We start from the raw sequence: 13517 nt of genomic DNA on the forward strand, positions 1-13517 counted from the left end.
GATGGGGCTCAGAGAGCTTCCGGGTCACTGAACACACTGAGGTGCCGGGAGGGTCGCACAGTGAAGGCAGGGAAGCCCCTTGCTCTATAACTTGCCCTGCGCATCTCTTCCGTTCGGCTGTTCCTGAGTTGTATGCCTTACGATAAACAGGTACTGGTAAGTATAAGCCCTCCTAAGTTCTGTCAGTCATTCTAGCAAATTATCAAACCAAGGAGGGGTCTGTGGGAGCCCAACTTTATAGCTGGTCCATCAGAAGTACAGGTGGCCCAAACTTATGAACAATGTCTGAAGTGGTACAGTCTCGTGGAACCGAGCCCGTAACCTGCACTAACTCCAAGTAGTATCAGGAGTGGACGAAATTGTAGGACACCCAGTTAGTGTCCGGAGAATCAGAGGACTGGCTGGTGTAAGGAAAACCCCACACATTTGGTGCCAGAAGTGTCATGAGTAAAAACAGGGCACCCCAGTGAAAAAGTGACATCACCAGCCCTTGGAGCCTGTGAGGCCAGAAGCAGCGGCACACAGGGCCAGGGAGGCCAGAGGTGTCGTCTCAGAGGTTAGGCTCAGTGCCTGGGCAGACCTGGGTCCAAATCCCACCTCTGGCTTTAGCTGTGTGCCCTTGGGGATGAGGATGAACCTCTCTGGCAGGCCTCAGTCTCCTCATCTGTAAAATGGGCATCTAATAGTTCTCGCTCCTCCTGGGCTAGTCTAAGGCTGTGCAGTGACATCACGTCTGTAAGCACTCAGCACAGGGCCCAGGAAAACAGGTCAATTCTCCCGCAAGGAATGACCCTAACAGCCCTCTGCAAAGTCTAGGGCAGGGGAGTGATATTTGCAGGGAGACCGGCCGTGGTTCCAAACTGCCCTCTGGAACATACTAGCTGTGTGAGGTCAGGTAAACCGCATTCCTCCTCTTATAAAGCCGTGAGCCAAGTCCTGTGCTCACACGTTTGGCACTGACTCATTTAATCCTCATGACAAGCCTACAGAGTGGGTGCCATCATTAGCCCCATTTTAGAGAGGAGGAAACTGAGGATCAGAGAAGCCAAGCCAGGAGGCTGACTCTTGCCCATGGCGCTGTCCTTCCTCACCAGGTTATTGTATGAATCCAATCAGATCAAAAGGCACAAGAGAGGTACAAGTGCTTTTGAAACCATCAAACGCGAAGCCAATATTAGTGGTGGTTGTCGTTACTGCTGAAACAGTTCAAAAATCCTAAATCCAGTTATAAGGTCTGAAATCTCCCCACAGGGACTGATATTGGTTTTTAAAAATAGGATCAGGACTTTCAAAATAAGTTAAGGAAGCTGGGTGCACTGGGAGGAGAGCATCATTTTAATGGAAAAAAAAAAAAACCCTGATTAACGGAAATGATTCTTAATGTATTTCGAAATGATCTGTTATGACACAAAGCAAAGACATTTATATATGACTTTGAAATTCTTAATAGCTGATTTGAGAGCAACCTATTATGAAATCTTCCAAAGCAGAATATATAGTAAGTAAATCATCAAGCAGGCCTCTCAGGCAGACTGACAGCAGCTCCTCTTAAAATAATTTATCAGGTGGTGTGGGGGGAGGCTGGGAGGAATTATTGCCATAATCACGTACTAATAAAATATTTATAAATGTGCCTTTCTCTTTTATCGTTACAGGCAGCTACAGGTATGAGTCCCGAGCCCCCATCAGAGGGGGTGCCCCAGGAGCCTCAGGAGAAGAAAGTCAGGCATCGAACTTCTCTGGTGACAGGTCAATAGACTGGGGGCTCCCTTAGCCTCTGTTTTGTCGCATCCGAGGCAGAGAGGGTTCAAGCATGACAATGGAAATCGGAAGGTAGGTCCCAACGGCCCTGTCCTCTCCCTAGGCTTTGCTGAGTGCCGGGAGGGAACAAGACTATTCGAGTTGAGCAAAGCAGAGAGGCATGTGGCTGTGACACCCTGTGAGAGTCACCTAACCCAGGCTCAACAGCACAATCTACCGAGGGACTGCCTTGAGCTAGAAGCATGGATGACCTGTCCACCACCCCTCGCCCTGGCCATTCCGTACATACCACACCACACGTGTCCCTGGCCTGTCACTACAGGTACCTGTCTGCGCCTCTCTGCTTTCCTGGCTGCCAGACATGCTCAGCTCATGCATGGGGCAGGCTGGAAGGGCAGGGGGGAATGCTCCCCAGGAGCAACCTTCAACCAGGGAGAAGCAGGAGGCGGTAGATCAATATCCCGGCTCCCTCGTCCCTCGGGTAATACACGATGAGGAGACATGTTCTTCAGAGTCTCCCAGAGGTCCCCAGAGATACTGGCTCCCCACTTCCCACAGCTAATCCACTCCTTAAGGCTCCAGCATCACCTGCCTTTCTTCCCTCACTTCCCTACTGGTTCCTCATGATACCCCCTCCCCCAAAGCCTACATGCAATTTTTGTCTCAGGGTCTGCCTCCGGGGAAAGCAGCTTAATTCAGCTGTCTCTTCTTTATTCCATTTAATCCTCACACCAACCCCAGTCTTGGCCCAATGAAAGAGGAGGCCTCTCCGAAGCTCAGAGAAGTTTGGTTTTGAACTCAAATCTGCCTCCCTCAAGCGCCCATAGCCTGGAGGTTTTTCTGGGGGGCTGCGTTGGGTCTTCGTCGCTGCGTGGGCTTTTCTCCAGTTGCGGGGAGCAGGGGCTACTCTTCGTTGCGGTGCGCAGGCTTCTCACTGTGGTGGCTTCTCTTGTTGCGGAGCACGGGCTCTAGAGCATGGGTTCAGTAGCTGTGGTGCACGGGCTTAGTTGCTCCGTGGCATGTGGAATCTTCCCGGACCAGGGCTCAGACCTGTGTCCCCTGCATTGGCAGGCAGATTCTTAATCACTGCACCACCAGGGAAGCCCCAGCCTGGAGTTTATTGCACCTAGACCTTCTGAGCCTCAGTTTTCTATTCGGTAAAATACGTTTGCTTCCTTCCACGCATCCCCAATCTATAGATGCCTGTGCCCCAACTCTAAACCTTCAACAGCTTTTCTGATCTGAACTGTGCAATGACATCCCCAATCCCCGTCCATTTACAAAGCTGGCTGATTTCCAAATGGTCAGGGCGTTGAGCATGGCCCACGGCTGATTTTTGGAAAAGGCAAGTGGCATTTGATTTTTCCATGTTTGCCCAGTTAAGCATGTCTGCCCTTGGCTTGGACCAACTGTGGACTCCCTACCTTCCCTATTTCTGACTCAGCATAACTTCTAGAAATGTCCAAAATCAAATCAGTGGACCAATGCAGCTCAAGTGTATGAAAATCAAAAGAACAGGCCACAAGGCCCACGGGTATGGGAATGGCAGGAATAACATGCCAGCATATTCCAAAGAAGTCTGCTGCCCCACAGAGGAATGGCCCAGAATGTCAGCCAGAGTCAACACATAGCTCCAGAGGACAGACCTCCATGAACACGTGTGTCCACTCAAAAAGTAAATTCCAACTCTATGTTCTGGGCCCAAAGGAAGCCACTCTCTACAGGAAACAGCTAGACAAGGACACAATCACAGTATAAGGTACCATAAGCCCCATGAAGGCAGGAGCCACACTGCTCTCGATATTGACCGTCTCCCCGGGACCTTTCGCAGTGCCAAAAGCAATGGCACAAGAGTCTGGTTAGGGAAGCGAGGAGCCTTGAATGCCAATCCAAGGCATTTTACTTGACGTAGCAGACAGGAGAGAGCCTCGGCAGGAGTCTAAGCAGGGAATGCCACAACAGGTCTACAGTTTTAGAAAGGAGCCCAGTGGTCACACTGAGGGTGGAGCCAAGCCATCGGCAGTGACGCTACCGCAATAGTCCAAGCAAAGAAAGGATTAGCAAATACTTAGTCTAAGGTGATAACAGTAAGAATAGGGAAGTCAGGACAGAAATGCTGTCACAGAAAGTATCTAAGGAGCAAGGTCAAGGACTGGATAGGGATGGGGGAGGGAGAGGGACGATGAGAACCACTTGGGGAGACCAACTTGAAGCAGGGACAATAAGCAAACAGACAGTTAAGGATGGCGAGCAGGTTTGGGAGGAGAAGGAGAGTTGGGTCAGCTCCAGCGCATATGGTGTGAGCATCGCCAAGATGTCCAGACAGAAAACATCACCTTTAGTGCGTGGACCCAGCCTTCTCTCACCCGTTTCAGGGTGTCTCTTCTCAGCACAGTAACCACAAGCTAGCTACATGTGGCTATTTAAATGTAGGTTACTTAGAATTTAATGCAATGAAAAAGTCAACGCCTCGGTTGCACCAGCTGCATGTCAAAAGCTCGACAGCCACGTACAGCTAGCGGCCATCCTGCTGGACAGAGAACCTCCCCCTATCATCACAGAAAGCTCCACTGGACAGCGCTGGGTGACGCGGTTTGCTTGAAACATCCAGCCCGCTTCCTTCTCGGCACGCCTGGCTCGGCAGCCCCCCCGAGAGCAGTCCCAGAGATGTGGAAGATGACAGGCTGACCCTGTCCCACCTCACGGAAAGAAGGGCCTTGTCAGGCACCTGCTGGCGGAGACAGCCGGCAGCTCAGGTGAGCCCAGCGGCAGGCACGTACCTTTGCAGGCCCCCGCCGCACCCAGGTGGTAGATGGCTGCCAACACCCGCCAAATGGCCCTCTGCTCGCTCTCCAAAACGCCCAGCATCTCCATGGCGCCCTGGAGCTGGGCGAAGGCAGCCGCCGCCCTCTGCTTGTCTTCAGGCTGAGAGCAAGGGGAGAGAGGAAGACAAACAGGCCGTCACGGTGGAGGAAATGCAAACTTGCAAGTGGAAGCAGGGCTCGGTCTGGGGGGGAATGGGTGGTCATTTTATGACCATGGTCAATTACCCACGATTAAGCTGGGGAGTACTGACACACAGAACTCAGGCTGCTGGGAAAGTTATAAAAATCATGTCTATCTGACTTTGGAAGGCGACACGAGTTTTATTCATTCGTGTGTTCCATTCAATAGATTTATTGAGGCTCTGCACTGTGCTGGGCTCTGGAGAGACAGAGATGAGCGAAATCCAGAACTTGACTTTGAGGACCTCTCAAGCTAGAAGTGGAGAGAGACGTAAAAACAACTAAGTGCGAAACTGGCTAAGTGGGGGACTGTGGGATCTCAGAGGAGGGCCTGGCCGATTAATCCCACTCGAGAGAGTCAAAGAGAATGTCGCAGGAGATGAGACAAGATTGTGATTGAAGTCTGAAAGACAAATAGGCAGAGCTGACCAACTGGATGGAATAGAGGCCTGACGGGCAGAGGGAACAACGGGAACAAAGGACATCTTTGGAGACAACAGGTGCTCAACTGAACGTGGACAGAGAAGCAGGTATTTTTGGAGGTGGGGCAGACAGAGGGGGGGAGGAAATAAGCACGAGAAGCTGGCCGGTGCCATGGAGAAGGCCTCAAACACAATATTAAAGGGAACAGGCTTAAAACTCCGGCCACGATGGACAAACACGCGTCCCTATTTACACTCCTGGACCCGTGGCAGACAACACCAATCGATGAAGATCCCACAGCAAACCAGCGAGTCCAGATTCTTTTCAGGATGTCCCCCCTTGCAGCCCCACCCAATGATCTGCCTCAGCAACTGAAAGAGACCCTGTCTGCCATCCCCAGGGCACGCAGAGGGAAACTGCCAAAGATTTTTAAGCAGGAGGAAAGAGAAAATAATATGACCAGATGTTTATGGGTTGTAGGGTGTCACTGTTCCTTTTTCAGATTTATGATCCCAATTATGTTTGTTTTGTTTTAATAAATTTATATATTTATCTATTTATTTCTGGCTGCCTTGGGTCTTCGTTGCTGTGCACGGGCCTCCTCTAGTTGTGGCGAGCGGGGGCTACTCTTCGTTGCGGTGCGCGGGCTTCTCATTGCGGTGGCCTCTCTTGTTGCGGAGCACGGGCTCTAGGTGCGAGGGCTTCAGTAGTTGTGGCTCATGGGCTCTAGAGCGCAGGCTCAGTAGTTATGGCGCACGGGCTTAGCTGCTCTGCGACATGTGGGATCTTCCTGGACCAGGGCTCGAACCCATGTCCCCTGCACTGGCAGTCGGATTCTCAACCACTGTGCCATCAGGGAAGTCCCCCCAATTATGTCTGATTGAATATTAAAATTAGTCTGAAACTCCTAACTCCACACACGCCATCTGGCCAAGGAGACGCGACCCAGAAGCCTGCTGGGTTGAGAGGAAGTGAGCTGGGGATGAGAATTCTTCTGTCAATAATCCTCCAACAGATAATGAGGACCTGATTTGCACTTGGCCTGTTTACAGAGCTTGGGTGAGGAACTGTAAGCTGTCAAAGCTGGCAGGTCCTTGAATTTTATGGAGTCCAATGCTTAGAGAGGGGACAACGCTTGCCCAAGGTCACACAGCTAGTATCAGATACAGGATTAGAATCAGGCTTTCTGACTCCCCGTCCACGCCACGTGTCCCCTCCACTCAAGCCAGTTCTTCTAACTGGGAAAGAAACCTGCAAGGATCATCGACCTATTGGGACAATGTCAAAGCATGCAGTGACATTGAGAGGTTCACTGTGGAAACATTTCAATTAATAGCAGAAGCATGTTCCACTGATCCATCATATTTCTGGGGCACCACAGGACCACAAAAACCCTAGCAACCAGGAGCTCAACCTAGCAACTGCAGCTGCTCCGCTGGAGCAAACGGAGGAGAGGAAGGCATCTTACCAACATGCTCTTGGTTATTTATGAGACTTCAAAGTAGCAGAGAAAGGACACCAAAAGGACAGTGGCAACACATTTATTATGGCTCCCACTGTCAGCCATGAGCATTTGACTTTAAATTACAGGCAGACCCCATCATCTGCCACTTAGTTCATATGAACAGAAGAATTAGAAAACTTCCACTAGAGCTTGTTTGCTTCTTTTTCTCTCCTCCCCGCCTCCCCCGGTCTCTGCTGCAACAGAAGACACGGAGGGATGAATATATATGCTTCTGATCTAAAGCAATTAGAATCACGAGGATGTTTACAGTTCCCTAAACTTCTAGGGAGCCAGACGCCTCTGCATAATGCCCTGACAAAAGCCAGTCCTTGCCTCAAAATCACGAAAATAGAAATCAGATCAGCGGGATAAATCAACTCACGGCCGAAATGTCTACCAAGAGGAGAATGGATAAACAGTGGGTGGTCCAGCCAGGGCACAGTGATGGGGTACCACGCAGCAATGAAAAAGATCACGTCACTGATCATGCAAGCACATGTATGAACCCCCCAGATTCCACGTGGCACAGAGGAGCCCTGTACAAAAGACCACGCACTGTGGATTCTGGTTACATGAAGTCCAGATGTGGGCAAAACTGCCCTATGGGAAGAGAAGTTAGGATGATGACTCAGGTGGGAGGGATGCCTCTGATGGGGTGGGGACTCAAGGGAGCCTTTACTGGAATGAGGAATGTTCTAGATGTTGAGCTGGTGTGGGGCTGCAGGTGCGTGTGAGAATATAATCATCACTGAGTTGCACACTTAAAATTAGTGCTTTCATAAACATTTGACTGTATGTCTCAACTGAATTGAAAAAAAGAAAGTGAAAAAATAAAAGCTGACTCAGAAGATGCCCAGGCTTTGTCTGATGCAATTAAAGACGCAAGGTTAACCCAAGATGGCAGGTAATTTAGTGCAAAAAATAAAATCCAAAATGTTCTCTCCACATTCAACCGGGCTGCATTTAGAGCACCCAGGAGATTCCGACAATGCAGAGAGAGGCCAGGTTTGGATTTGGAGGCAGACAGAACTGCGTGTTCTCTCGGCTCTGCGTCCCTGCGGTGTGACTGCACAAATCTCTTGCCCTTCCGCTGGAGGCTCAGTTTCCACCACTGTAGAATGAAAATAACAGCCAAACCTCCTCCCAGGCCACTGTGAGGATTAAATGAGTTGAAGTGCGTAAAGCACCAGCACAGCGCCCGGCACACAGTGGCACTCACTTAATGCTGGGCTCGACCCCATGCCTCTGCCCAGGCTGTCAGGCCTTCCAGGGACACCTTCCCTGCTGCTGCACAGCAGTCCCTGGCAAGTGAATCAGGCGTGGCCCGTCCTTGAGGGTCTCCCAGTCCAATAAGGGGGACAGATGTGCAGACAGACACTGACAGCACAGGGTGAGTGCTGGGCCTGGGGGGCTCCGGGGAGCGGTAAGGAGCCGACTTCTGGGAAGAAGCACTGAATGAAGCCACCAGCACGAGCAGGAGAAGCGGGTGCTGGGCAGGGAGGCCGGCAGGCAGGGTCTCCTAGCAGAAGGGCGCGGGGCTGGAAGGCATGGTGCGTTAGGTGCCGAGCCCCCTGAGGGGGCACGTGCAGGCCTCTCTCACAGGGTGCAGGGCCGCAGGGAGCCACGGTCTGCAGCTGGGCGCTGCTCTCCGGTGGAGGGCGCGGCACCGGGGGCCTCCCTGGCCGAGGGAACCGGCTCCTGGAGTTCTGCCCCTGGTTATAAGCACGGTCCGGGCCCGGGGTCGCACTCTGCTTCACGGGGATGTTAACCACACCCCCTCCTCCAGGGTCAGGGTGGGCGCCCCTGTGTCTCTACAACCAACCAACCCAGGCCTGGAAGGATTCCCACGGTTCCAGCCCCTGGATCTGGAGCCGGATCTGGGAGGGAAATGCAGAACACTGACTCTATTCATTTGCAAAAGAAAAGCGGGTGCCTGCACAGGTGGGTGAACTTGACGGAGACCACGGGGAGGGCAGGACAGGTGTCCAGCAAGAGCCAAGGGCTCCCTTTACCTCAACACTGACGGGTCCAGGTTCTCTCCAGGCACTGCAAGTCCATTTAAGGAGGGAGAAGAGAAGGCTTAACTGAGCATCTACAATGCTGCACTAGGTGCTTTTACCTTGCAAGGCAGCTGTGAGTCTCTCCAATTGTCAGAGGAGAAACTGAGGCTCAGAGAGGCTAAGGCACTTGTCCAAGGCCACGCAGCTGGGGAGGGACGGAGCCACTGTACGCCAGATTCTCTACTGAGCGCCCACCCTAGGGGCAGACCGAGGGTCAGGGCGTTGCTCCACCCACTCCACAGGGGGAGGAACTGAAGCTGAGAGAGGAGAAGTGACCCAAGGCTGCACACTGGGGCACATCCCAGAGCACGCGGTCTGCAGCCAGGGCACAGACCTGAGATGACAGCGAGGGGCGAACAAGAGAGACAATGTGGAGTCAGGCCAACCTGGATGCCCTGCTTCTGCCACTTCAAAGCTGTGTGCCCTTAAGCAAGTAGTTTCACCTCTCTGAGCCTGATTACTCCTCCCAACCAACACATGTGATAATAATCCCTTCTGTCAAAGGGTCCTTAGGAGAATCAAGTAAGAGAAAGCTCCTGGCAGAGCCCCTGGCAGGAGGGCCTGATCCCCCATCCTTCTGTCTGGAGCCCATTCCTCCACAGTTGATGCCTGGGTCATAAAAAATAAATGTGCCTCGGGCCAAAGCCTGGCTGCTGCCAGCCAGAAGCAAACTACTGGGAGGCAAGGATTATTATTACTATTATGACCACCGCTGCTGGTACTTTTTTAAAACATCAGTCTAGGTTGAGGAAAAACAAATTACAGAGGAGAAAATAATATGAAAGCTTTGTGATTTCAAATGTGTCCTGGTGCCCTAACCGATCTCAAAGAAGTTCCATTTAAAGCTGAAATGTGGGGCTTCCCTGGTGGCGCAGTGGTTAAGAATCCGCCTGCCAACGCAGGGGACACAGGTTCGAGCCCTGGTCCGGGAAGGGAAGATCCCACATGCCGCGGAGCAACTAAGCCTGTGCGCCACAACTGCTGAGCCTGCGCTCTGGAGCCCGTGCTCCGCAACAAGAGGAGCCACCGCAGTGAGAAGCCCGCGCACTGCAATGAAGACCCAATGCAGCCAAAAATAAAATAAATAAATTTTATAAATAAGTAAGTAAGTAAAAGCTGAAATGTGGCAGGCAGGGAGGACGCAGCGCAGGGACAAGGAGGGGAAGCTGGCCATCAGCGAGCGAAGGCGGCCACGGAGGGCCAGCACCACCCCGAGGGCCGGCTTCCCCACAACCTGGCCCCGCCGCTCCAGCTGACAGCCCCCCGGGCCCACACCCTCACCCTGTGCTCTGCAACCACTGCACTGCTGGTTCTCCCCCACCGTTGCCTCTGCATCGGGAGCTCGGTGCAGCAGGAAGGCTGGCCTCACTGCACCTGCCTAACTTCTCTCACAGTCCAAGACCAGCTTGTACTCACCGCCTCCAGGTAGCCCTCTCTGATACAACTTCAGCCCTCCAGGCCTGCCCATGTAATATTTGGGACACACTTAAGTTAAAAAAAAGTATTCGATGTTTATGTGAAACTCGAATTTAACTGGGCATCGTGTATTTTTTCCAGTTTTACTGAATTACAATTGACAAATAAAAATTGTGTATTTTTAGGTGTGCAATGTGAGGATTTGATATACATAAACACTGTAAAATGATTACCGCAATGAAGTTAATTAATACACCCATCACCTCACATAGTTACCGTTTCTTGGTGTGTGGTAAGAACACATAAGTTCTACTCTCCCAGGATATTTCAAATGTACAGTAAGTCCAGTATTATTAACTATAGTCACCATGCTGTTAGATCAGTTACAAGATGAATATGGTCTAGGTATCTCATATTTTTATTTGCTGACTCTGGCAACTTCGGGGGCCTGTACTTAGCAACTCTCATTCTTGGGGTGATTTCCTGACCACCAAATTCCTTCACTGAGTCAGTACCTGATGGCCCAATCCCAGAAAACTAGCCCAGGCTTCTATCAAAGACCGACGAATTTCCAGCTTGTATTTTTGCTCTTAGAGAACAAAGAAAACACTCTCCATACCTGCCAGGTAGCAGGGTGAGAACAAAGAAATACCCTACCAGTTCCCACAGATCAACTGGTCTAAAAAAACAACTCCCAGAAACACACAGAAAAAGAAAGCCACTTCAAACACCTCCTCGACTGGGTTCACACTGTGCCCCATTCCTGTATGCAGACTGTGAACAAACAGGTCAGGCTGGCATGCTCACGAGGGCCTGGCTTGAGCCCTTCTCCTCATCAAAACCAAGAAAACAAACAACAACGCTCTTGCTGATTCAAATGGATACATGTGGCCCAACCTCATTAAAGAAAACCCAGCACTGGGATAGCCTCGCATCCCCTGCCGTGCTGGGGCCAGTCTGGGCTCCTAGCGCCGCGGAAACCAGGGGGAGAAGAGGCATGAAAGAAGAACATACTGCAAGTCCCCCCCCCCCCCGTGGAGGGGGGTGTCAGGCAGGTGAAGCTGGGGGACCCGCACCACCCCACTCCATCCCACTCCACTCACTGTCGAAACAGACTCACCTACAGTGGTTCTCAAAGCGGGGTCCCTGGACCCACAGCTTCAGCATCCACTGGGGACTTGTGAGAAATGCAGATTCTCAGGCCCTAGCCCAGACCTACCTAATCAGTAACTCTGCGGATAGTACCCAGCAGAGAGAGAGAGTGTGAGACAGCCTTACTGAGGTGTAACTGGCAAAAATAAACCACTCATCTTTAACAAGTACACTGTGATAAGCTTTGACATCTACACCCGTGAAAGCGTCGGCACTCAAGACAATGGACACATCCATCACCCGCAAAAATTCCCTTTCATAATCCTCTCTCCCCTCCTCCTGCAACCAAAACCCCAGGCAACCATTGACCTGTTTGCTGTCACAGCAGATTCGTTTGCATTTTCTAGAGTTTCAAATACATGGGATTATATGGTTGTACTCTTTCATCTGAGATTTTTCACTCAGCACAATTATTTTGAGAGCCATCATGTTCTTGGATGTATCAGCAGTTCATTGTTATTACTGAGTAGTATACTACCTTTACGGTTTTCTACAATGAATTCATCCATTAACCTGTTAATAGACACTCTGGGTAGTTTCTAGGTTTTGGCTAGTACGCATAAAACTGCTAATGAACTTGTATGTAAAATAAATTTTGCACGGATGTACACTTCCATTCTCCTGCATAAACACCTAGGAGTAGACTAGCGTGCCACGTGGGAGGTGTACGTTTTACTTTGTAAGAGCCCATTTTCCGAGATGGTGCACTATTTTCCACTCCCACCAGCAGGGTATGAGAGGCTCCAGTTACCCCAGATTCTCACCAGCATTGGTACGATCAATCTTTTCAAGTGTAGACACTCTAGTAATTGTGTAGTAGTTATTTCATCGTGGTTCGAGTTTCAATTTCTTTAATTTCTTTAATATACTTTCACATGCCATCTAAGTTATCTTCTTTGGGGAAGTCTATGTTGAAATCTTTGGCCCATCTTTTTTGTTGGGTTATTTATGAGTTCTGAGAGTCATTTATAAATTCTGGATTCAAAGACTTTTTCAGATATGTGATTTGCAAGTGTTTTCTCCCAGTCTGTGGCTTGTATTTTCATATTAACAGTGACACGCAAAGAGCAGAAGTTCTTAATTTCAACAAAGTGCAATTCATCAATTTGTTCTCTCATGGACTGTGCTTTTGGGGTCACATCTATGAAGCCTTTGCCCGATCCAAAGTTACAGAAATTTTCCTCCTGTTTTCTTCTGGAAATTTTATGATTTTAAGTCTTACGTTAAGGTCTATGATCCATTTTTTTTGGTCGATTTTTGTACATGGTGTGAATTTGTGGACTGAAATTCTTTTTTTTTTTTGCATGACGATACCAAATTATTCCAGCGCCATTTGTTTCCCTGACACGTATGTTTGGAAAAGGGCTTCAGAGTAGAAATGATTCACTCCCCTCTGCCTGGTAAGCTCCTACTCATCCTTCAAAACACAGGTCAGATGTCCCCTTGGCCAAGAAGCCTTCCCTGACTGAGGCCAAGTAGCTTTCATCTATCCTCTGGTGTACAGAAGGTTGTACAAACTCTGGCATTTTTCTTATCCCACACGATTGCATTAATTCCCAAGTCTTTCTCTCTTGATAGGGTGAAAATTCAGGGATGAGGACCATAATCCCAGCACTCAGCACAGGCCTGGCACAGGGGGTGATGGTAGGAGTGGGGGTGGGGGTGGGTGACTCAAAACAATTTTTAAAATATAAAAAAATAAATAAAAGAACAAACAAGTGAACAATGTGCTTTTTTAAACAACCGAATACCACCTCTCAAGGCCCTACTCACAGGCCCCATCTTCCAGGAAGCCACATTAATCATCAACAATATTTCCTAAGAAAACTGCCGCTGACTGATGTAATCCAAGCCCAGTGCTAGCTGCTTTCTGCACATTGTTTCATTTAAGCCTGACAACAGGTCCATGAGGCAGATACCGCTAGCTACTGTTGTTATTTTACCGAAGAGGACACAGACATTCAGAGAGGCTAGGGTCCATGCCTGAGGTCTCATATCCAGTAAGTGTCAGAGCCGGGGTTTGAACCCAGACAGCCTGTCCCGGAGACCGCGCCCTTACCTCTACACAAACCACCTCCTGGTTCCCTTTATTAGCACAAGACTCATTTCCCTGACAAGCCCAGGCCCCGTAAAGGCAACCCTGCCTCCCCCACGTGACCAGCCCTTGCCAACTACTCACCCCAGTGGCAGAGGGAC

General features: G+C 50.2%; 1 protein-coding gene across 2 annotated transcripts in view; it reads right to left on the minus strand.

Annotated features, from left to right (window-relative positions):
• Nucleotides 1-13517, minus strand: part of MYO18B (myosin XVIIIB) — a 218080-nt gene that overhangs the window by 183735 nt on the left and 20828 nt on the right. For both annotated transcript variants that reach the window (XM_068563218.1, XM_068563217.1), the window contains exon 11: nucleotides 4542-4686. In XM_068563218.1, coding sequence (XP_068419319.1) covers nucleotides 4542-4686 — 145 coding nt within the window. The remainder of the gene's footprint in view (nucleotides 1-4541; nucleotides 4687-13517) is intronic.

Source organism: Eschrichtius robustus, chromosome 14, assembly GCF_028021215.1.
Source record: "Eschrichtius robustus isolate mEscRob2 chromosome 14, mEscRob2.pri, whole genome shotgun sequence".
NCBI lineage: Eukaryota > Metazoa > Chordata > Mammalia > Artiodactyla > Eschrichtiidae > Eschrichtius > Eschrichtius robustus.